General features: G+C 44.8%; 1 protein-coding gene across 1 annotated transcript in view; it reads left to right on the top strand.

Moving 5' to 3' along the window:
- Positions 1-25,542, top strand: part of LDAH (lipid droplet associated hydrolase) — a 339,639-nt gene that overhangs the window by 267,550 nt on the left and 46,547 nt on the right. The window contains exon 6 of the mRNA XM_069728149.1: positions 17,530-17,612. Coding sequence (XP_069584250.1) covers positions 17,530-17,612 — 83 coding nt within the window. The remainder of the gene's footprint in view (positions 1-17,529; positions 17,613-25,542) is intronic.

The raw sequence follows: 25,542 nt of genomic DNA, 5'->3' as shown, positions 1-25,542 counted from the left end.
AACCGCCTAGTGCGTTTAGGACAATTAGAAATAGCATGAGTAGAATCACCACAATAGAAACACAGTCTGTTCAGACGTCTGTGTTCGTGCCGTTCTACTTTAGTCATAGTCCTGTCGCACTGCATAGGCTCAGGTTTACTCTCAGACAATACCGCCAGATGGTGCACAGATTTACGCTCGCGCAAGCGACGACCGATCTGAATGGCCAAGGACATAGACTCATTCAAACCAGCAGGCATAGGAAATCCCACCATTACATCCTTAAGAGCTTCAGAGAGACCCTTTCTGAACAAAGCCGCTAGTGCAGATTCATTCCACAGAGTGAGTACTGACCATTTTCTAAATTTCTGACAATATACTTCTACATCATCCTGACCCTGGCATAAAGCCAGCAGATTTTTCTCAGCTTGATCCACTGAATTAGGCTCATCGTAAAGCAATCCCAGCGCCTGGAAAAATGCATCAACATTACTCAATGCAGAATCTCCTGGTGCAAGAGAAAACGCCCAGTCCTGTGGGTCGCCGCGCAAAAAAGAAATAATAATCAAAACCTGTTGAATAGGATTACCAGAAGAATGAGGTTTCAAGGCCAAAAATAGCTTACAATTATTTCTGAAGCTCAGGAACTTAGTTCTGTCACCAAAAAACAAATCAGGAATCGGAATTCTTGGTTCTAGCATTGATTTCTGATCAATAGTATCTTGAATCTTTTGTACATTTACAACGAGATTATCCATTGAGGAGCACAGAGCCTGAATATCCATGTCCACAGCTGTGTCCTGAAGCACTCTAATGTCTAGGGGAAAAAAAAGACTGAAGACAGAGCTAAGAAAAAAAAATGATGTCAGGATTTCTTTTTTCCCTCTATTGGAAATCATTGAATGGCTCCTTGTACTGTTATGGCTGGCAATCAGGCAACACAGCGTGCAGTAATCAGCGCACATACAGAGATCTGGCAATAACCCAAAACAATAGGACGAGCTCTGAGACGTGGAATCTCTGTAGACTGCAGTACCTGATCTATCCTCACACAACTGGAAGCAGCAGTGGATTGCGCCTATAACTACCTATGCAACTCGACACTGCCTGAGGAGCTGACTAGCCTGAAGATAGAAATACAAGCCTGACTTACCTCAGAGAAATACCCCAAAGGAATAGGCAGCCCCCACATATAATGACTGTTAGCAAGATGAAAAGACAAACGTAGGAATGAAATAGATTCAGCAAAGTGAGGCCCGATATTCTAGACAGAGCGAGGATAGCAAAGAGAACTATGCAGTCTACAAAAAACCCTAAAACGAAAACCACGCAAAGGGGCAAAAAGACCCACCGTGCCGAACTAACAGCACGGCGGTGCACCCCTTTGCTTCTCAGAGCTTCCAGCAAAAGATAATAACAAGCTGGACAGAAAAAACAGAAAACAAACTAGAAGCACTTATCTAGCAGAGCAGCAGGCCCAAGGAAAGATGCAGTAGCTCAGATCCAACACTGGAACATTGACAAGGAGCAAGGAAGACAGACTCAGGTGGAGCTAAATAGCAAGGCAGCCAACGAGCTCACCAAAACACCTGAGGGAGGAAGCCCAGAGACTGCAATACCACTTGTGACCACAGAAGTGAACTCAGCCACAGAATTCACAACAGTTATATACTGCGTGGCCACAGTTATATACTGCGTGGCCTGTGTTATATACTTCATGGCCTGTGTTATATACTGCATGCCCTGTGTTATATACTGCGTGGGCTGTGCTATATATTACGTGGGCTGTGTTATATATTACGTGGGCTGTGTTATATACTGCGTGCCCTGTGTTATATACTGCGTGGGCTGTGTTATATACTACGTGGGCTGTGCTATATACTGTGTGGCCTGTGCTATACATTACGTGGGCTGTGCTATATACTGCGTGGCCTGTGCTATACATTACGTGGGCTGTGTTATATACTACGTGGCTGTGTTATATACTGCGTGGCTGCTATATACTATGTGGCTCCTATATACTACGTCGCCTGTGCTATAAACTATGTGGCTGCTATATACATACATACATATTCTAGAATACCCGATGCATTAGAATCTGGCCACCATATAGTAGCTAAATAAACGACTAAATAAAGGACTAATCCAAACAGTCTGTCCCTGTAAAGGCATCATAAAGACTGATCTACTGCTACTTAGCGCATGTCCTTACTCCAGTGGGTAAATGTTTAGGAAGATTATGAGACAAATGGGATTTTCTATGTATTTGGAATTCAAAAAAAGTTACTAAAAACCACCAGGTAAATGGAACCTTATAATTGTCATATACAGTCGTCACATGTGGAATGGATCTTATGGCATCGGTATGTACCACTGACTTGCTATTGCTTAAAATTTCTGCAGTGCCCATTATGCGTCAAGTATATGACCAAGATTTATTGTTAGTTGACACCAGAAAAGGAAGATTGTCTCCAGGAATGTAGAGCTTTGTTGTGTAGGCTTTATAAAGGAAGTTGTGAGCACAAGAAACATTGCGGTTACTGTATTTACAATGGGTTTAAGTTACGATAAGGAAAACTTATCCCAGGAAGACTAAACCTACAACATAATGCACAACTCAGAAAATCATAATCAACATAATAATTTATTATTAATGTTAAAAAAGAAGATACATAACATATACAAAAGGGAAAACAAAAACCAGGTGGAAAAGAGTGCGGGATATCACAAAGGACCAATATTACTATACAATCTGACTCCTAAAGTCAGATGAGAATAAGGGTGTGTACCCAATAAACATCACAGAAAATCCTATATTAGCATCCACAAAGTATTTTTTAGTGCCTGTCAGATCTGAAAAAAGGGCCACCATACAACGGATTATGCATGATCTCACAAAAGATGGTTATAGTGCCAAAAAATATATTTTTTGATCTATCCATAATTCTATCATTAAATCAGTGATGCCAAAATAATATAAGTTATATGTAATGAAACAATAATGAAAAAAATTATGAAATAGGCACAGAGTGTCAAAGTTTCAAACCGTGTGCACAGGTCAGTAATATAGTCAAGTACAATTGTTTATATGGCAACACGGTGTAAAACAGTGCACGCTGGATTAAATGGCAACACATAGATGTAATAAATGGACTAATAGGATAAATAGACCAATACCACAAAATTAGTATGAATCACAGCACAATGTAAAAAATGCAGTGAGAAAAATGCATATCAGATAGCATGGTAACACAATGTGAGCATCTAGTGCTCATGCAGCAGACTGATAAGGAAGACTGTACAATACAGTGGAGTACTAACCGTGTGTGTGGTCCAGTGATAACCCGCACCTGCCCGACGCGCGTTTCGCCTGAGCTTTGACGAGGAAGACTGCAACAAAACTGTTCTAGTGAAGTCATCCGCTATTATTTCACTTTAGTGGATTGGATTTCCTATCTCGGTTACTCTACCTTCTCACCTCGGACGTGGAAATATGGTCTTCAAAAAAAGGAGACCTGAAAACGCAAAAGAATTGTGATCATACCTAAATATACTCAATCCAATTCATCCAATATCAAAACGTAAATTCTCCATTGAAGAATGAAAAAGAAGCTCTAAGAAACCACCGGCCACGTAAACATAGTGTGAGTTAAGTCCCACGACAACAAAACATTCACCCCCCAAAGAAGAAAGAGAAGAAGGGGTGAAAAAATGACTTCAATAAGTATAACCCTGGCTTGATTAGATTCTAATTACATATACCATACAGTACAGATGGATGGAAGCAGAATGCTGGAACAACTTAAAGAATTTCACGAAATAATGACGGTCAGTTGATTAACTTCATATTAGAAATTTCGATAAAAAAAAAAATCAAAGTCCTTCATTTAGACATGAAATGCGCTCTTCAATGTTGAAATTGCAACACCGAGAAGGAACAGTCATGGAGTAATGGAAATCACAGGATGGAGACATGTTAAAGGGAATCTGTCAGCAGGTTTTTACTATGTCTTCTGAAGTTGGCTCCCTGTGCTATTGCTGAACAATGACGTCTTGATAGGAGACAAGTTCGGAGACGCTAGAGGACATGGTAGTACATTTAGGCCACACAGACTGCTCACGGTAACATGGGTAAGATGCGGTTTGGCATTGTCAGGTTGAAACATGGCTTCTGGAACACTTTGGAGAAATGGCAGTACCACTGGTCCCACCACCATATGAATGTAGCGCCAAGCTGTTAGTGCACCTGGAATGGAGATTAGAAGGGTCCACCTCAATCACCATAATCCCTGGAGAAGGACTGGTTGGTCTGATTTCCTTTCATAAAGGCCTCCTCTTCATGGTGTTTCCCACGAAGACTGTAGATCAATCTCTGGCTATTATTGCATCCATGACAAAATCATGACTCATCACTGAGTGCATAGGCCTCCATTTCAGTATTTGTTGTTGTCCCGCTCTGCCCCATGATTGTCTATGATAGTGGTGATGTGAGATTAATGGAGCATCTGCACCTGAAAGTGAAAGTCGTAGCCAAATGTCGTGCAAAAGAAGTCTTTCCTTTTTTTAGATTGAATAGTATTTATTGCATGGAGTCACGCTCACATCGCTTATGTATTGTCCTGACGTCTAAATATAATATACGGTAGTTTTAACATGGTTCCTCTTGACAAGTTGGGTTTTCGGGATTCAGGATGTTGAGCTACTGGTGACTGTGGGAGGTGAAAAATGAATCTTCGTTTTGGCTGAAGCAACATGGAGCTTGTACTGAGCAATTCCCAGCTGCAAAGTGAATCAGTTTTGTGTGGTTTGAGGGTATGACTGTGATTGAAGTATGTAGTTATTGCTTGTGTGCATCTAAAAAAATCTATCCACTGTGCAAATAGATTTACGGTAATTCAAAATAGGCTTCTCTGTTGACTTTTAAAGACTCCAAACAAGCCTAGTGTGATGTCTGATCCTTCAGTGATGTGGTAGTCCTATGTGCCGCTCTTGTACTGTCCACTAGTTATCAAAAGGAGTGTAGTTGCGCGATGACTGCAGGGTCAGGCGACATACAAGGTTTTGATTGTAGTCTGGAATCATAGGTGTATCATATCTCTGCAGCTGTAGACACAAAACATTAATTCTAGATATACAGTGGGGCAAAAAAGTATTTAGTCAGTCAGCAATAGTGCAAGTTCCACCACTTAAAAAGATGAGAGGCGTCTGTAATTTACATCATAGGTAGACCTCAACTATGGGAGACAAACTGAGAAAAAAAAATCCAGAAAATCACATTGTCTGTTTTTTTAACATTTTATTTGCATATTATGGTGGAAAATAAGTACCGTATATACTCGAGTATAAGCCGAGATTTTCAGCCCAAATTTTTGGGCTGAAAGTGCCCCCCTCGGCTTATACTCGAGTCACGGTAGCGGTGGGGTCGGCAGGTGAGGGGCTGAGGGCGCTGGGGTATACTTACCTAGTCCCAGCGATCCTCGCGCTGTCCCTGCCGTCCCACGGGCTTCGGCGCTGCAGTTTCTTCCTCTCTTCAGCGGTCACGTGGGACCGCTCATTACAGAAATGAATAAGCGGCTCCACCTCCCATAGGGGCGGAGCCGCTTATTCATTTCTCTAATCAGCGCTGCCGGTGACCGCTGATAGAGAAAGAAGCTGCAGCGCCGAAGACAGGAGGGGACAGCGCGAGGATCGCCAGGACTAGGTGAGTATAGCATATTCACCTGTCCTCGTTCCAGCCGCCGGGCGCCGATCCATCTTCCCGGCGTCTCTGCTCTCTGACTGTTCAGGCAGAGGGCGCGATGACGCATACAGTGTGCGCGGCGCCCTCTGCCTGATCAGTCAGAGCAGAGACGCCGGGAAGATGGAGGCGCCGGAACGAGACGCCGGGAGCTGCAATCAAGGGAGGTGAGTATGTGTTTTTTTTTCTTTATTGCGGCAGCGGCGGCACAAATTTATGTGGAACATCTATGGGGCACAGTGAACGGTGCAGAGCACCGTATATGGCACAGCACAGCTATGGGGCACAGTGAACGGTGCAGAGCACCGTAGATGGCACAGCACAGCTATGGGGCACAGTGAACGGTGCAGAGCACCGTAGATGGCACAGCACAGCTATGGGGCACAGTGAACGGTGCAGAGCACCGTAGATGGCACAGCACAGCTATGTATGGGGCACAGTGAACGGTGCAGAGCACCGTAGATGGCACAGCACAGCTATGGGGCACAGTGAACGGTGCAGAGCACCGTAGATGGCACAGCACAGCTATGTATGGGGCACAGTGAACGGTGCAGAGCACCGTATATGGCACAGCACAGCTATGGGGCACAGTGAACGGTGCAGAGCACCGTATATGGCACAGCACAGCTATGGGGCACAGTGAACGGTGCAGAGCACCGTATATGGCACAGCTATGGGGCACAGTGAACGGTGCAGAGCACCGTATATGGCACAGCACAGCTATGGGGCACAGTGAACGGTGCAGAGCACCGTATATGGCACAGCTATGGGGCACAGTGAACGGTGCAGAGCACCGTATATGGCACATCTATGGGGCACAATGAACGGTGCAGAGCACTATATGGTTCACACCTATGGGGAAATATGAACGGTGCAGAGCACTATATGGCACAGCTATGGGGAAATAATGATCTATTTTTATTTTTGAAATTCACCGGTAAATGCTGCATTTCCACCCTAGGCTTATACTCGAGTCAATAAGTTTTCCCAGTTTTTTGTGGCAAAATTAGGGGGGTCGGCTTATACTCGGGTCGGCTTATACTCGAGTATATACGGTATTTGGTCAGAAACAAAATTTCATCTCAATACTTTGCAATATATCCTTTTTTGGCAATGACAGAGGTCAAACGTTTTCTGTAAGTCTTCACAAGGTTGCCACACACTGTTGTTGGTATGTTGGCCCATTCCTCCATGCAGATCTCCTCTAGAGCAGTGATGTTTTTGGCTTTTCGCTTAGCAACACGGACTTTCAACTCCCTCCAAAGGTTTTCTATAGGGTTGAGATCTGGAGACTGCCTAGGCCACTCCAGGACCTTGAAATGCTTCTTACGAAGCCACTCCTTCGTTGCCCTGGTGGTGTGCTTTGGATCATTGTCATGTTGAAAGACCCAGCCACATTTCATCTTCAATGCCCTTGCTGATGGAAGGAGGTTTGCACTCAAAATCTCACGATACATGGCCCCATTCATTCTTTCATGTAACCGGATCAGTCGTCCTGGCCCCTTTGCAGAGAAACAGCCCCAAAACATGATGTTTCCACCACCATGCTTTACAGTAGGTATGGTGTTTGATGGATGCAACTCAGTATTCTTTTTCCTCCAAACACGACAAGTTGTGTTTCTACCAAACAATTCCAGTTTGGTTTCATCAGACCATAGGACATTCTCCCAAAACTCCTCTGGATCATCCAAATGCTCTCTAGTAAACTTCAGACGGGCCCGGACATGTACTGGCTTAAGCAGTGGGACACGTCTGGCACTGCAGGATCTGAGTCCATGGTGGCGTAGTGTGTTACTTATGGTAGGCCTTGTTACATTGGTCCCAGCTCTCTGCAGTTCATTCACTAGGTCCCCCCGCGTGGTTCTGGGATTTTTGCTCACCGTTCTTGTGATTATTCTGACCCCACGGGGTGGGATTTTGCGTGGAGCCCCAGATCGAGGGAGATTATCAGTGGTCTTGTATGTCTTCCATTTTCTAATTATTGCTCCTACTGTTGATTTCTTCACTCCAAGCTGGTTGGCTATTGCAGATTCAGTCTTCCCAGCCTGGTGCAGGGCTACAATTTTGTTTCTGGTGTCCTTTGACAGCTCTTTGGTCTTCACCATAGTGGAGTTTGGAGTCAGACTGTTTGAGGGTGTGCACAGGTGTCTTTTTATACTGATAACAAGTTTAAACAGGTGCCATTACTACAGGTAATGAGTGGAGGAAAGAGGAGACTCTTAAAGAAGAAGTTACAGGTCTGTGAGAGCCAGAAATCTTGATTGTTTGTTTCTGACCAAATACTTATTTTCCACCATAATATGCAAATAAAATGTTAAAAAAACAGACAATGTGATTTTCTGGATTTTTTTTTCTCAGTTTGTCTCCCATAGTTGAGGTCTACCTATGATGTAAATTACAGACGCCTCTCATCTTTTTAAGTGGTGGAACTTGCACTATTGCTGACTGACTAAATACTTTTTTGCCCCACTGTATAAGGCACATGAAACGGGTTGTAAAGGTGGAAATAATGTTAATCCTGCCAATGTGAAGCGTTATGGGATTTTTTTTTAAGTTACAGCCGGTGAAATAAGTATTGAACACTTCACCAATTTTCTAAGTACACATATCTCTAAAGGTGCTATTGACATGATATTCTCACCAGATGTCGGTAACAACCCATCCAATTCACACAGGCAAAGAAATCACACCATAGATGTCCATAAATTATGTGTAATAATGAGAAATTACACAGGGAAAAAGTATTGAACACGCTTACTGAAATTTAAATACTTCAAACTAAAGCCTTTGTTGGTGTTGACAGCTACAAGACACATCCTGTATGGAGAAACTAGTCGCAGGCATTGCTCAGGTGTGATTTTGGCCCATTCTTCCACACAAACACTCTCCACATCCTGAAGGTTCTGTAGCTCCTCCTATGAACTCTGAGCTTTAGCTCCTTCCATAAATATTCTAAAGGATTCAGGTCTGGTGATTGGCTGGGCCATTCTATCAAATTTATTTTCTTTCTTTGAAACCAGTTGAAGTTTCCTTGGCTGTGTGTTTGGGATCATTGTCTTGCTGACAAGTCAGCCCTCATTTCATCTTCATCATCCTAGTAGATGGAAGTAAAGAATATCTCAGTACATTTGTCCATTCAGCCTTCCTTCAATTACATGAAGTTTGCCAGTGCCGTATGCTGAAAATCATCCCCACACCATGATGTTCCCACCTCCAAACTTCACTGTTGGTATGGTGTTTTAGTATCGTGTGTATTATGGCAGCCAAAGCATTCAATTTTGATGTAAGCTGACCAAACTATTGTCACGCTCGCACTTTGACTGGGTGGCGTGAGCGAGGAGATTGTGGCCCAACTGTGCCACAAACCAGACTACCCTGGAAGAGGTGTGACTAAGCAGTTACCTAGGTGTTCACTGGAGCCTCTAATGGTGAGGTCAGGCTTGTGCGGCAGGTAGCTGCCAGGTACCACTCCAGGGTGGTGTCAGGCGGTGGCTGCAGATCCCACTGGGGGACGGAACGCTAGGACAGGAGCAGGCAATGGGCTCGACTGGCAGACGGGCACAGCTGAGACACAAGCAGGTGGGTACGGCTGAGAAACAGGCAGGCGGGTACGCCTGAGACACAGGCCAGCGGGTGCGGCTGAGACACAGGCAGGTGGGTACAGCTGAGACACAGGCAGGCAGGTACGGCTGAGACACAGGTGGACACGGCTGAGACAGGCAGGCGGACAAGGCTAAGACACAGGCAGGCACGGCTGAGACACTGGCAGGTGGGTACGGCTGAGACACAGACAGGCGGGCACAGCTTAGACACAGGCAGGCGGGCACAGCTGAGTAAAAGGCAGGTGGCATGGCTAAGAAACTGGCAGGCGGGCACGGCTGATACACTAGCAGGTGGGTGCGGCTGAGACACTGGCAGGTGGGCACGGCTGAGACACTGGCAGGCGGGCATGGCTGAGACACTGGCAGGACAGGCGAACATCGCAGGTACTCTGGCAGGACAGGTACTGACTTGGCAGGGACAAGAATACAGGCAGATATATGAAAACAGGTAGGGACCTGTTCAAACTGGAGGGTATATGGGAACAGGTAGGCACCTGACCCGCAGGTTGCAGAACGGAAGTAGAGCAGGACCGCAAGAGGCGGAGCAAAGACCAGAACCGCAGGAAGCAGAGCAAAGAGCAGAGCAGGAGGAGGTGGAGCAAAGACCAGAACTGAAGGAGGTGGAGCAAAGACCAGAATTGAAGGAGGCGGAGCAAAGAGCAAAACCGCAGGAGGCGGAGTAAGGAGCAGAACCGCAGGAGTCGGAGCCAACAGCAAATCCTCTGGAGGCGGAGCCAAGAGCAGAACCACTGAAGGTGGAGCTAAGAGCAGAACTTCTGGAGGCGGAGCCAAGAGCAAAGCGTAGGGCGCAGGAGGCAAAGCTAAGAGCAGAACAAGTGAACACAAGGAAACACAGCGAAAGAGGAAAGGCTAGAGACAGGAATACAAACGGACACAGGTTTAGGACTAGGTTCAGACATGGTCAGGAACGGGACAAGGCACAGAAACAAGGACTCGGACCAGGGTACAAAGCCCCACTGGGTGGCAGAAACAAGAGACACTGAAGACGGGTACAGGCCAGGGTACAAAGCCCTTCTGGGTGGCTGAAACAAGAGACATGGGTACAGGCCAGGGTACAAAGCCCCACTGGGTGGCAGAAACAAGAGACACAGGTACAGGCCAGGGTACAAAGCCCCACTGGGTGGCTAGCACAAGAGTAATAGTAAGACAGGACCTGGCACCTCAGCAGCTAGACACTAACTGAGGAAGTAAGTTGTTCAGGCATCCCCCTAGGGGTGGGAATGCTTTAAGTACCTGATGCCTCTTGGCAATTGGCATGGGACATCATAGGAAGGTGCACCGCCCTCCTATGCACACAGCCAGGAAGTAAGCAGAGAGCAGGCAGGACACATGAGGCCCAGAGCATGGGGCCGGCAGAGGACAGAACTCACAGCATTGCCCAGAGTAGTGAGTAAGTTGGTGTGTAATGCAGGTGGGGGTGGGAGGCCATGCAGTGATGCCGGCAGAGTTGTTACAACTATATTCTGCCAGTATTTCACAATCTTCTTTGGTGAGCATGAATACAGACTATGGAGGTTGAGTATATTACTTATTGTTTTCTTTGAAATAATTGTACCTGCTTATTCCAAGTCTTTCTGTAGCTCTCCACAGGTGGTCCTTGGCTCTTGGACAACTCTTCTGATAATTCTTTTCAATCCTCATATTTCCCAGAGGATTATTTCAGCTAAAAAGTCTCCTCATCTCGGCATGCTTAACATGTCACTCTCCCCAAGGAGAAACGGCACCCCTTGGATTCCAATCCTCTGTCTGAAATCTTACGGGAAGCACATGGTCGTAACCGGTTTATGATGATATGTTCTTTCCACTTCCAGATTATGGCCCTAACAGTGCTCACTGGAGCCTTCAGTAGTTTAAAAATTCTTCTGTAACCAATGCCATCAGTATGTTTTGCAACAATAAAGCTGCAAAGGTATTGAGACAGCTTACTGGTTTCTTGTGTGGCACCTTGATAAAGAGACAACTTTTTATAGGCCATCAGTTGAACCAGCCGATATTATTTGTCACTAAGTGGCAGGATTGCTTTCTAATTACTGATAGATTTCAGCTGGTATCAGGACTTTCCAATACTTTTTCCCAGTGTAATTTCTCATTATTACACATAATTTATGAACATCTATGGTGTGATTTCTTTGCCTGTGTTTATTGGATGGGTTGTTACCAACATCTCGTGAGAATTTCATGTCAATAGCACCTTTCGAAATAGATTTACTTAGAAAATTGGTGACGTGCTCAATACTTCTTTCACCCGCTGATTGTCTGGATCCAGTGGCTAGCACTGTAGCTTTGCAGCCCTGGGCTTCTGAGATTAAATCCTACCAAGGGCAACATCAGCAAGGGATTTGTATGTTGTCCATATGTTTGCATGGGTTTGTTTCCTCCAGTTTCTGGAAAAATAAAGGAAATACGTGTCTGTTTTTCACATTTTTATAACTACATTGGACTGCTGAAATAACTTTCAATATGTGTTCCCCTTTCCATAACAATTATTTTTATTTATTAGACATTGGGTTTTTTCTGACGGGGCGAGTAAAACAATTAATTTTTTTCTTATTTATTTTTTTCCTGATATTTTTGTTTTGTTTATGTATTTATTTTTTTATTTATTTAAAATATTGTGTTTAACATAAAGTTATGGGAGACCTTTTGGGGCATTTCAACATTTAAATACTGTTTTTTACCTAATTTCCCCTGTAATTGGGGCTGGTTCATTAGCCCCAGTTATAGTGGAAATTTAGCCTCCTGCCTGCAGAGCTGACTTTGTCTCCAAGGACCCAGCAGCTCCTGTTTCCTACGTAGACCTAACAATCACATGATCACTGGGTCCAGAGGTAAAAGCACCACTAGCGCTTCCCATTACTGTATGCACAGTCACTTTTTAGCGCTGTGTATTTAACGATCAGGAAGGCAGAGACTATCATAAACTGTCTCTTCCATCTCTATAGGGAGTCCGGCTCTGAAGCCATTGACAGTGCAGAAATATAGACTTCATATAGACTTAGATTTACGCAATGGGCTGCACAAGGACAGTACACTGATTAGTGTTAGCATACAGTGGGGCAAAAAAGTATTTAGTCAGTCAGCAATAGTGCAAGTTCCACCACTTAAAAAGATGAGAGGCGTCTGTAATTTACATCATAGGTAGACCTCAACTATGGGAGACAATCAGAGAAAAAAAAATCCAGAAAATCACATTGTCTGTTTTTTTTATCATTTTTTTTGCATATTATGGTGGAAAATAAGTATTTGGTCAGAAACAAACAATCAAGATTTCTGGCTCTCACAGACCTGTAACTTCTTCTTTAAGAGTCTCCTCTTTCCTCCACTCATTACCTGTAGTAATGGCACCTGTTTAAACTTGTTATCAGTATAAAAAGACACCTGTGCACACCCTCAAACAGTCTGACTCCAAACTCCACTATGGTGAAGACCAAAGAGCTGTCAAAGGACACCAGAAACAAAATTGTAGCCCTGCACCAGGCTGGGAAGACTGAATCTGCAATAGCCAACCAGCTTGGAGTGAAGAAATCAACAGTGGGAGCAATAATTAGAAAATGGAAGACATACAAGACCATTGATAATCTCCCTCGATCTGGGGCTCCACGCAAAATCCCACCCCGTGGGTCAGAATGATCACAAGAACGGTGAGCAAAAATCCCAAAACCACGCGGGGGGACCTAGTGAATGAACTGCAGAGAGCTGGGACCAATGTAACAAGGCCTACCATAAGTAACACACTACGCCACCATGGACTCAGATCCTACAGTGCCAGACGTGTCCCACTGCTTAAGCCAGTACATGTCCGGGCCCATCTGAAGTTTGCTAGAGAGCATTTGGATGATCCAGAGGAGTTTTGGGAGAATGTCCTATGGTCTGATGAAACCAAACTGGAACTGTTTGGTAGAAACACAACTTGTCGTGTTTGAAGGAAAAAGAATACTGAGTTGCATCCATCAAACACCATACCTACTGTAAAGCATGGTGGTGGAAACATCATGCTTTGGGGCTGTTTCTCTGCAAAGGGGCCAGGACGACTGATCCGGGTACATGAAAGAATGAATGGGGCCATGTATCGTGAGATTTTGAGTGCAAACCTCCTTCCATCAGCAAGGGCATTGAAGATGAAACGTGGCTGGGTCTTTCAACATGACAATGATCCAAAGCACACCGCCAGGGCAACGAAGGAGTGGCTTCGTAAGAAGCATTTCAAGGTCCTGGAGTGGCCTAGCCAGTCTCCAGATCTCAACCCTATAGAAAACCTTTGGAGGGAGTTGAAAGTCCGTGTTGCCAAGCGAAAAGCCAAAAACATCACTGCTCTAGAGAAGATCTGCATGGAGGAATGGGCCAACATACCAACAACAGTGTGTGGGAACCTTGTGAAAACTTACAGAAAACGTTTGACCTCTGTCATTGCCAACAAAGGATATATTACAAAGTATTGAGATGAAATTTTTTTTTCTGACCAAATACTTATTTTCCACCATAATATGCAAATAAAATGTTAAAAAAACAGACAATGTGATTTTCTGGATTTTTTTTTCTCAGTTTGTCTCCCATAGTTAAGGTCTACCTATGATGTAAATTACAGACGCCTCTCATATTTTTAAGTGGTGGAACTTGCACTATTGCTGACTGACTAAATACTTTTTAGCCCCACTGTATGTGCTGTTGCAGATCAGAATTTGTCCAAACTTTCAACATTTCATTATTGATGAGCGAACGTGCTCAGATAAGGTGTTATCCGTGCCTGCTCATGTGCTAACCGAGTGTCTTCATGGTGCTCTAAAAATATTTCCGAGTCCCCGCGGCTGTTCGACAGGAGGGATTACCTAACAAACAGACAATCCATTCATATGTTGTGGCTGTCGAACAGCATCGAGGCATGCAGCTGTGGGGACTCGGACATAGTTTTCGAGTCCGCCGAAGACACTCTGTTAACACCTCATCCGATCACGTTCGCTAATCACTACATTTCATCCATTTCATCCATATCGCTTGCGTAAGTGGCAGGCAGGTCCTGAACCTGGCCACGATGCAAATTAGCACATTGACAGAACTAGTGGACATGACTGATCCGAGATCCCCATTCTGGAGATTTGAGGCATTGGGCAAATTTGAGTGCTAGATGGGAAAGCTGGAGTGAGAGGTCTTATTTCGAACTGCCAAGCCTTTTGTTCATGTCTGGCGATGGCTTTCTCGTAGAGACCACAGGAGCTCTTGACCGAATGAGCACAACAATGTCTGAGAGAGACGGAAAGATAGATGGAAAAAATGTTCTGTAGACAGCAGGACTGTGGAGTCGGAGTCGGTGTCATGGAAATTGAGGAGTCGGAGTTCAAGATTTGGCATACCGACTCCACAGCCCTGGTATGAGGGAGTCGTGGAGTCGGTGTCATGGAAATTGAGGAGTCGGAGTTGAAGTCGGAAGTTTGGCTTACTGACTCCTCAGCCCTGGTAGACAGCCCCCCACCCTTGCATCTCATGTATTTGGGGGCTTAAGTGTGGAGCAAAATAAATAACAAAAGGGGAGTTGTGACTGTTGGTGACACTCCTGGTAGCATCCGGATATCGAAAAAGGACTTCAAAAGTTGATGTTGGGAAACCATCTTTAAGACCTTGATGAAAGAGCGCCACTCGAAGGCTTGGTAATGGAATTTCCATCAAAGATAAATTGTCTTCTTATAAAGAAATACGTTGACTAGTAGTCACTTTATGTTTGTGATTCCGGCCCTCTAAAGTCTGTAAGTCCATCCTAATTCTTTCTGCTAGCGTTTTCTTGGACTGTAGGCATTTTTTCTTCCCATACGACACCGCTGTGTATCTATGTTATGTCACTAAGGACCGCAGATGCTTGGCCAAGCCAGAGTATGTGGTATGGTTTTACATTTAGGAGGAAAATTTTAAAAAAAATTATTGGATCGAGAATGTGACAGCAGCGGATGGAATAACATCGCGCAGCTCGCTCGTATGTTGTGTAAAGCAGAGACGTCTTGTAAGATGGAGAAATTAGCACACTCGAGACTCCTGCCTCTTAATGGCGCTGATCACGCTGTTGTAACGGAAGCTTGGCACTGTCGCTCCACAGATGATTTCCAGACATCGTTTAATAGCGAGATTAATAACATACTTAAAGGGGATGTCCATCCAAATTATGTTTAACATTCATTAAACATGTAATAGAAACGATTGTCTCATATTATTTTTCACTTCTTTTTCACTTTCAGCTATTAGTCTGTAAAAGTTTTCCTATTCCGACCTCTTTTTGTCGCTGGTTTGTTAGGTCTCAAGCATCGAGTGTAAGAATTTCTTCATAGATTCCTGTTATCATGACATTTCCAGCGCTGGGTCCATTGTTACTGATCCTTCACTGCCGTACATATGGTGCAGACTGCAGCTAAAATGGTTATCAGGGACTTTTATATTAATGGCGTATCTATGTGATAGGTCACAAATATCTGATCAGTGGGAGTTGCGCAGCTGCACAGCACAGTGCTGTCAAAGAAAAAGTGGCCAGGTTCTTCACATCCGCTCCCCATTCGATCCATCCCGTCAACAGAATAGTGGCCAAAGCTGGGTACTACACATCTGTCCCATATTGATTCTAATAGAAGGCGGATGTGCAGTACCCGACAGTGGCCACCATTCCGCTGACAGCAGTGTTGTGCAGATTCGCGACTCAGCACATCCGGCTGCCTCTGGCACCACCCCCGCGGAACGGCTGATCCCCTCATGTGTTGCGCCTGCGAAGAACCGCAAGACATGCAGCCACGGGGACTCGAACATATTTTTCTAACCCTCTGAAGACACACGGTTAGCACCCGATCGTGCTCGGATAACACCTTATCAGAACACGTTCATTCATCATCATTATTGTGGACGTAATATTTCATTTTATTTCTATCACGCCGAACAATACTCAGAGATTGTACAATAAAACATTTACCGTAATTAACACAATTAAAAAAAAACCTAACAAAGCAATATAATAATTGTGGGACCTTTCTATGCTGCTGATTGACTCTGAGCAGTACCATAGACCCATTACCTCTGACCCATTAAATGAGCGGTGGTTCAAGCTCTTTAGTCTAATCTTTCTAAGAAATATTTCCGTTGCCCAAGGATAAGATGTTGCACCTTACCACTTCATGGGGTTAGACCAGTTTTAAGTTTCAGGAAATATCTTTATAGTAAAAGATATAGCAACTTTAGAATTGTATTGAAGTTGTACCTTTTAGACATAGGAGTCCAACAGCAATATCCAGCAAAACGTTAGACATGTGGACCCGTTAGCAAAACAGACTGTTTTATGTCAGCCTGTTTCTGTAGTACATTGGCAGAAAGCAGATGTGTTTAAAGGGGTTTTCGACCTTGTTAAAGAAACAAAATGAGCTTTGTTCACCCTCCCCAGGTCCAGCGCTGAGTCTCCGCTGCTGCTCTGGTGTCTGTTATTGTTTGCAGAATCAATGCCACGTCAACAGCGCTGCAGCCAGTGACTCTGTTCGAGCTGACAGCACCAGCTCACTGATTGGCTGCAGCGCTGTCGACATGACGTCAGCACTGCAGACAATACAGACACCAGGAACAGCGGCAGAAACTTACTGCTGGACTTGTGGAGAGTGAGTAAAGTATGTATATATATATATATATATATATATACATATATATATATATATAAATTTTCAAACAAACTATAGACAAAACTGAAAAATCCCTCTAAGTCACTCTCTCTGTTTGTTACATTGGTAGATTGTTTTATGTTTGCATTACATTGACAAGGATTTGGCTGTTTCATGTCAGGTTGTATCTGGAGTACTTCAAGACACTTCTTTATCACCTAAAAACTAACCATCTTTTGTTTTAACATGTACCTAAAAAAAATGTAAATTTTTTGTGAAAACCAAACCAAAAAAAGTATTAAATTTCACAACCTGGATTATATAGTTGGCTTCTATTTTATAAAAGTTATTAAATCTAATATTTTTTGCTTTGATTTTTACTCTATTTTTTTCACTGTGTTCAGTTTCAATATCTACACCCAAAGTTACATTGAAAGTCACCAGTGTAGACATCAGGCCGCGTGTAACATCAGTGATCGCTCTTGTTACTGTCAGTGAACATCTGTCTTTGCTTTTTCTGAATATTATCTTCACTAATCAGAAATTTATTTTCTCTACTGTTGATTTCTTTTGACAGCAAATGCCATGTACATGGGAAGTCAAGAAATGGTGAAGGTCGTTGATCGAGACAATGCCACAATCAAGCAAAATTTAAGCAAGGTGCTTCGCTTTTCCTTTTCTTTTTGTGTCTCGCAGCTGACCAGGTATCTTCATCTACACCCCTTCCAGACCTCAGCTATTGAATCGGGCCCCTCACCGTTCTTTGAGCTAAGGTCTAGGCAATCAGTAGGCCTTTACAGACCATTCCATGAACATTTCTACACAGGTGTAACGGGACAAACTTCTTTATGGTTGTGCTGTCCGTGTCATTAACAAACTGTCATGGGCCATGTTGGCCGCTAGTAGAAGGCTTCCCCTGAGGGAACACTAAAATACCACATTCTAGATATCTCTGAATGAAATATTCCAGTTGCAAATTTTTATTCATTGCATAGTGGAATGTGTTCAGAACAATAAAACACAACAATTATCAATGTAAATCAAAATCAGTACCCCATGGAGGTCTGGATTTGGAATGATACTCAAAATCAAAGTGGAAAATCAAATTACAGGCTGATCCAACTTCAGTGGAAATGCCTCATGACAAGGAAAAGATGCTTAGTATTGTGTGTGGAATCTATGTGCCTGTAATAATAATAATAATCTTTATTTATATAGCGCCAACATATTCCGCAGCGCTTTACAGTTTAACAGTATCAAACACAACAGACATAAGTAACAACGTTAACAATACAATAATTAAAGCAAAATAAGACGACCCTGCTCGTGAGAGCTTACAATCTACAATGAGGTGGGGGAAATACAAAGCACAGGTGTGTATTTACAATGTATGTACAATGATGGTCCAGCCATCTTCAGGGGGTGGGGGATAGATGGAGACAGTGAATCGGCTACACACACACACACACAAACATAAAATGAGTTTGATTAGTGACCGTGGAAGGCCGCTCTGAACAAATGTGTTTTGAGCGAGCGCCTAAAACTATGCAATTTGTGGATGGTCCTAATATCTTGGGGTAGAGCTTTCCAGAAGATTGGTGCAGCACGGGAAAAGTGTTGGAGTCGGGAGTGGGAGGTACGGATTAGCGCAGAGGTTAGTCGAAAGTCATTTGCAGAGCGCAGCGGTCGGTTAGGCCGATAGAAATGAGGGAGGAGATGTAAGGGGGTGCTGCACTGTGGAGAGCTTTGTGGGTGAGAACAAGTACTTTGAATTGTATCCTGTAATGAATGCGCAGTGTTGTGAATTCTGTTGTCGAACTCCCTCCTGTGGTCGTGAATGGTACTTCGGCGAGTTCTGTCCATGGACTCCCTCTGGTGGCTGTGAGTGAAGCTGCTGCTTCTGAGGTTCCTTACACAGGTGATGTGGTTTATCCTTTGGTTGGCTGCTCTATTTAACTCCACTCAGATTGTTACTCCATGCCAGCTGTCAATGTTCCTGCATTGGTTCAGTTCGCTCTTGGATCTTTCTGGTGACCTGTCTTCTCCAGCAGAAGCTAAGTTCCTGATAGTTATTATTTGTTCATTGTTTCCTTGTCCAGCTGGTTATCATGATTTTGTCTTGCTAGCTGGAAGCTCTGGGATGCAGAGTGGCATCTCCGCACCGTTTGTCGGTGCGGAGGTCTTTTTGCACACTCTGCGTGGTCTTTTGTAGGTTTTTGTGCTGACCGCAGAGATACCTTTCCTCTGTCTGTTTAGTAAGTCTGGCCTCCCTTTGCTGAAACCTGTTTCATTTCTGCGTTTGTGACTTTCATCTTTACTCACAGTCAATATATGTGGGAGGCTGCCTTTTCCTTTGGGGAATTTCTCTGAGGCAAGGTAGGCTTTATTTTCTATCTCTAGGGCTAGCTAGCTCTTAGGCTGTGAAGAGGCGTCTAGGGAGAGTCAGGAACGCTCCACGGCTATTTCTAGTTGTTGTGATAGGATTAGGGCCTGCGGTCAGCAGAGCTCCCACATCCCAGAGCTTGTCCTGTGTGAGTTTAACTATCAGGTCGTGCCGGGTGCTCCTAACCACCAGGTCATAACAGTACAGCTGGCCCAAAGTATTAATGCATCTCAATAGAGGGATAAGAGAAGCTCTGAGACCATTTTTTTTTCTTTGCACTGTGTTTTGTCTTTCTTTTCCCCTAAACCTTTGGGTGGTTCAGGACACAGGTGTAGATAAGGACATTCAAGGTCTGTCCTCTTGTGTGGATCATCTCACTGCAAGGGTACAAAAAATGTTAGAGCCTAAAATTCCTATTCCTGATTTATTTTCTGGGGATAGATCTAAATTTCTGAATTTCAAAAATAATTGTAAACTGTTTCTAGCTTTGAAACCCCGCTCCTCTGGTGACCCCGTTCAACAAGTAAAAATCATTATTTCTTTGTTGCGTGGTGACCCTCAAGACTGGGCATTTTCCCTTGCGCCAGGAGATCCTGCATTGCGTGATGTTGATGCGTTTTTTCTGGCGCTTGGATTGCTTTATGATGAACCAAATTCAGTGGATCAGGCAGAGAAAATCTTGCTGGCTTTGTGTCAGGGTCAGGATGAAGTGGAGGTGTACTGTCAGAAGTTTAGAAAGTGGTCTGTGCTTACTCAGTGGAATGAGTGTGCCCTGGCGGCAATTTTCAGAAAGGGTCTTTCTGAAGCCCTTAAGGATGTCATGGTGGGATTTCCCACGCCTGCTGGTCTGAATGAGTCTATGTCCTTGGCCATTCAGATCGATCGGCGCTTGCGTGAGCGCAAAGCTGTGCACCATCTGGCGGTATTCTCTGAGCATAGGCCTGAGCCTATGCAGTGTGATAGGACTTTGACCAGAGCTGAACGGCAAGAACACAGACGTCGGAATGGGCTGTGTTTTTACTGTGGTGAATCCACTCATGCTATCTCCGATTGTCCTAAGCGCACTAAGCGGTTCGCTAGGTCTGCCACCATTGGTACGGTACAGTCTAAATTTCTTTTGTCCGTTACTCTGATTTGCTCTCTGTCGTCCTATTCTGTTATGGCATTTGTGGATTCAGGCGCTGCCCTGAATTTGATGGACTTGGAGTTTGCCAGGCGCTGTGGGTTTTTTTTGGAGCCCTTGCAGTATCCTATTCCATTGAGAGGAATTGATGCTACGCCTTTGGCCAAGAATAAGCCTCAGTACTGGACTCAATTGACCATGTGCATGGCTCCTGCACATCAGGAGGATATTCGCTTTTTGGTGTTGCATAATCTGCATGATGTGGTCGTTTTGGGGTTGCCATGGCTACAGGTCCATAATCCAGTGTTAGATTGGAAATCTATGTCTGTGTCCGGCTGGGGTTGTCAGGGGGTACATGGTGATGTTCCCTTGTTGTCAATTTCGCCTTCCACTCCTTCTGAAGTCCCTGAGTTTTTATCAGATTACCGGGATGTATTTGAAGAGCCCAAATCCGGTGCCCTACCTCCTCATAGGGATTGCGATTGTGCTATTAATTTGATTCCTGGTAGTAAGTTTCCTAAGGGCCGTCTGTTTAATTAATCTGTGCCAGAGCACGCCGCTATGCGGAGTTATATAAAGGAATCCTTGGAGAAGGGTCATATTCGCCCGTCGTCGTCACCATTGGGAGCAGGGTTCTTTTTTGTGGCCAAGAAGGATGGCTCTTTGAGACCTTGTATTGATTACCGCCTTCTTAATAAGATCACCGTCAAATTTCAGTATCCTTTGCCGCTGCTGTCTGATTTGTTTGCTCGGATTAAAGGGGCTAGTTGGTTCACCAAGATAGATCTTCGAGGGGCGTATAATCTTGTGCGAATTAAACAGGGCGATGAATGGAAAACAGCATTTAATACGCCCGAGGGCCATTTTGAGTACCTGGTTATGCCATTCGGGCTTTCTAATGCTCCATCTGTGTTTCAGTCCTTTATGCATGACATCTTTCGAGAGTACCTGGATAGATTCATGATTGTATATTTGGATGACATTTTGGTCTTTTCGGATGATTGGGAGTCTCATGTGAAGCAGGTCAGAATGGTGTTCCAGGTCCTTCGTGCGAATTCCTTGTTTGTGAAGGGGTCAAAGTGTCTCTTTGGAGTTCAGAAGGTTTCATTTTTGGGGTTCACTTTTTCCCCTTCTACTATCGAGATGGACCCTGTTAAAGTTCAGGCCATTTATGATTGGACTCAGCCGACATCTGTGAAGAGCCTGCAGAAGTTCCTGGGCTTTGCTAATTTTTACCATCGCTTCATCGCTAATTTTTGTAGTATTGCAAAACCGTTGACTGATTTGACCAAGAAAGGTGCTGATGTGGTCAATTGGTCCTCTGCGGCTGTAGAGGCTTTTCAGGAGTTGAAGCGTCGTTTTTCTTCTTCCCCTGTGTTGTGCCAGCCAGATGTTTCGCTCCCGTTTCAGGTCGAGGTTGATGCTTCTGAGATTGGAGCAGGGGCTGTTTTGTCGCAAAGAAGTTCTGATGGCTCGGTGATGAAACCATGTGCCTTCTTTTCTAGAATATTCTCGCCTGCTGAGCACAATTATGATGTTGGCAATCGAGAGTTGTTGGCCATGAAGTGGGCATTCGAGGAGTGGCGACATTGGCTTGAAGGAGCTAAACATCACGTGGTGGTCTTGACGGATCACAAGAATTTGACTTATCTCGAGTCTGTCAAACGGTTGAATCCTAGGCAGGCTCGATGGTCGCTCTTTTTCTCCCGTTTTGAATTTTGTGGTTTCATACCTTCCGGGATCTAAGAATGTGAAGGCTGATGCCCTGTCAAGGAGTTTTGTGCCTGACTCTCCTGGTGTTCCGGAGCCGGCGCGTATTCTTAAAGAGGGGGTAATTTTGTCTGCCATCTCCCCTGATTTGCGGCGCGTGCTGCAGAAGTTTCAGGCTGATAGACCTGACCGTTGTCCAGCGGAGAGACTGTTTGTCCCTGATAGATGGACTAGTAGAGTTATCTCTGAGGTTCATTGTTCGGTGTTGGCTGGTCATCCTGGAATCTTTGGTACCAGAGATTTGGTGGCTAGATCCTTTTGGTGGCCTTCTTTGTCACGGGATGTGCGTTCTTTTGTGCAGTCCTGTGGGACTTGTGCTCGGGCTAAGCCCTGCTGTTCTCGTGCCAGTGGGTTGCTTTTGCCCTTGCCGGTCCCGAAGAGGCCCTGGACGCATATTTCCATGGATTTTATTTCTGATCTCCCTGTTTCTGAAAGGATGTCGGTCATTTGGGTGGTTTGTGATCGCTTCTCTAAGATGGTCCATTTGGTACCCTTGTCTAAATTGCCTTCCTCCTCTGATTTGGTGCCATTGTTTTTCCAGCATGTGGTTCGTTTGCATGGCATTCCAGAGAACGTCGTCTCGGACAGAGGTTCCCAGTTTGTTTCGAGGTTTTGGCGGTCCTTTTGTGCTAAGATGGGCATTGATTTGTCTTTTTCTTCGGCTTTCCATCCTCAGACTAATGGCCAAACCGAACGAACTAATCAGACTTTTGAAACATATCTGAGATGCTTTGTTTCTGCTGATCAGGATGATTGGGTGTCCTTCTTGCCTTTGGCTGAGTTCGCCCTTAATAATCGGGCCAGCTCGGCTCCTTTAGTTTCTCATTTTTTCTGTAATTCTGGTTTCCATCCTCGTTTCTCTTCAGGGCAGGTTGAGCCTTCGGACTGTCCTGGTGTGGATACGGTGGTGGACAGGTTGCAGCAGATTTGGACTCATGTGGTGGACAATTTGACATTGTCCCAGGAGAAGGCTCAACGTTTCGCTTACCGCCGGTGCTGTGTTGGTCCCCGACTTCGTGTTGGGGATTTGGTTTGGTTGTCATCTCGTCATGTTCCAATGAAGGTTTCCTCTCCTAAGTTTAAGCCTCGTTTCATTGGGCCATATAAGATTTCTGAAGTTCTTAATCCTGTGTCATTTCGTTTGGACCTTCCAGCTTCTTTTGCCATCCATAATGTGTTCCATAGGTCGTTGTTGCGGAGATACGTGGCGCCTATGGTTCCCTCCGTTGATCCTCCTTCCCCGGTGTTGGTCGAGGGGGAGTTGGAGTATGTGGTGGAGAAGATTTTAGATTCTCGTGTTTCGAGACGGAAACTCCAGTACCTGGTCAAGTGGAAGGGTTATGGTCAGGAAGATAATTCCTGGGTTTTTGCCTCTGATGTTCATGCTGCCGATCTAGTTCGTGCCTTTCATTTGGCTCATCCTGATCGGCCTGGGGGCTCTGGTAAGGGTTCGGTGACCCCTCTTCAAGGGGGGGTACTGTTGTGAATTCTGTTGTCGAACTCCCTCCTGTGGTCGTGAATGGTACTTCGGCGAGTTCTGTCCATGGACTCCCTCTGGTGGCTGTGAGTGAAGCTGCTGCTTCTGAGGTTCCTTACACAGGTGATGTGGTTTATCCTTTGGTTGGCTGCTCTATTTAACTCCACTCAGATCGTTACTCCATGCCAGCTGTCAATGTTCCTGCATTGGTTCAGTTCGCTCTTGGATCTTTCTGGTGACCTGTCTTCTCCAGCAGAAGCTAAGTTCCTGATAGTTATTATTTGTTCATTGTTTCCTTGTCCAGCTGGTTATCATGATTTTGTCTTGCTAGCTGGAAGCTCTGGGATGCAGAGTGGCATCTCCGCACCGTTAGTCGGTGCGGAGGTCTTTTTGCACACTCTGCGTGGTCTTTTGTAGTTTTTTGTGCTGACCGCAAAGATACCTTTCCTATCCTCTGTCTGTTTAGTAAGTCTGGCCTCCCTTTGCTGAAACCTGTTTCATTTCTGCGTTTGTGACTTTCATCTTTACTCACAGTCAATATATGTGGGGGGCTGCCTTTTCCTTTGGGGAATTTCTCTGAGGCAAGGTAGGCTTTATTTTCTATCTCTAGGGCTAGCTAGCTCTTAGGCTGTGAAGAGGCGTCTAGGGAGAGTCAGGAACGCTCCACGGCTATTTCTAGTTGTTGTGATAGGATTAGGGCCTGCGGTCAGCAGAGCTCCCACATCCCAGAGCTTGTCCTGTGTGAGTTTAACTATCAGGTCGTGCCGGGTGCTCCTAACCACTAGGTCATAACAGTACAGCTGGCCCAAAGTATTAATGCATCTCAATAGAGGGATAAGAGAAGCTCTGAGACCATTTTTTTTTCTTTGCACTGTGTTTTGTCTTTCTTTTCCCCTAAACCTTTGTGTGGTTCAGGACACAGGTGTAGATAAGGACATTCAAGGTCTGTCCTCTTGTGTGGATCATCTCACTGCAAGGGTACAAAACATTCAAGATTTTGTGGTTCAGAATCCTATGTTAGAGCCTAAAATTCCTATTCCTGATTTATTTTCTGGGGATAGATCTAAATTTCTGAATTTCAAAAATAATTGTAAACTGTTTCTAGCTTTGAAACCCCGCTCCTCTGGTGACCCCGTTCAACAAGTAAAAATCTTTATTTCTTTGTTTCGTGGTGACCCTCAAGACTGGGCATTTTCCCTTGCGCCAGGAGATCCTGCATTGCGTGATGTTGATGCGTTTTTTCTGGCGCTTGGATTGCTTTATGATGAACCAAATTCAGTGGATCAGGCAGAGAAAATCTTGCTGGCTTTGTGTCAGGGTCAGGATGAAGTGGAGGTGTGCTGTCAGAAGTTTAGAAAGTGGTCTGTGCTTACTCAGTGGAATGAGTGTGCCCTGGCGGCAATTTTCAGAAAGGGTCTTTCTGAAGCCCTTAAGGATGTCATGGTGGGATTTCCCACGCCTGCTGGTCTGAATGAGTCTATGTCCTTGGCCATTCAGATCGATCGGCGCTTGCGTGAGCGCAAAGCTGTGCACCATCTGGCGGTATTCTCTGAGCATAGGCCTGAGCCTATGCAGTGTGATAGGACTTTGACCAGAGCTGAACGGCAAGAACACAGACGTCGGAATGGGCTGTATTTTTACTGTGGTGAATCCACTCATGCTATCTCCGATTGTCCTAAGCGCACTAAGCGGTTCGCTAGGTCTGCCACCATTGGTACGGTACAGTCTAAATTTCTTTTGTCCGTTACTCTGATTTGCTCTCTGTCGTCCTATTCTGTTATGGCATTTGTGGATTCAGGCGCAGCCCTGAATTTGATGGACTTGGAGTTTGCCAGGC

The sequence above is a fragment of the Ranitomeya imitator genome, chromosome 5 (assembly GCF_032444005.1).
Source record: "Ranitomeya imitator isolate aRanImi1 chromosome 5, aRanImi1.pri, whole genome shotgun sequence".
NCBI classification, from domain to species: domain Eukaryota; kingdom Metazoa; phylum Chordata; class Amphibia; order Anura; family Dendrobatidae; genus Ranitomeya; species Ranitomeya imitator.
Note: the sequence above shows the minus strand (reverse complement) of the source record. Positions and strands in the feature narration are given on the sequence as shown.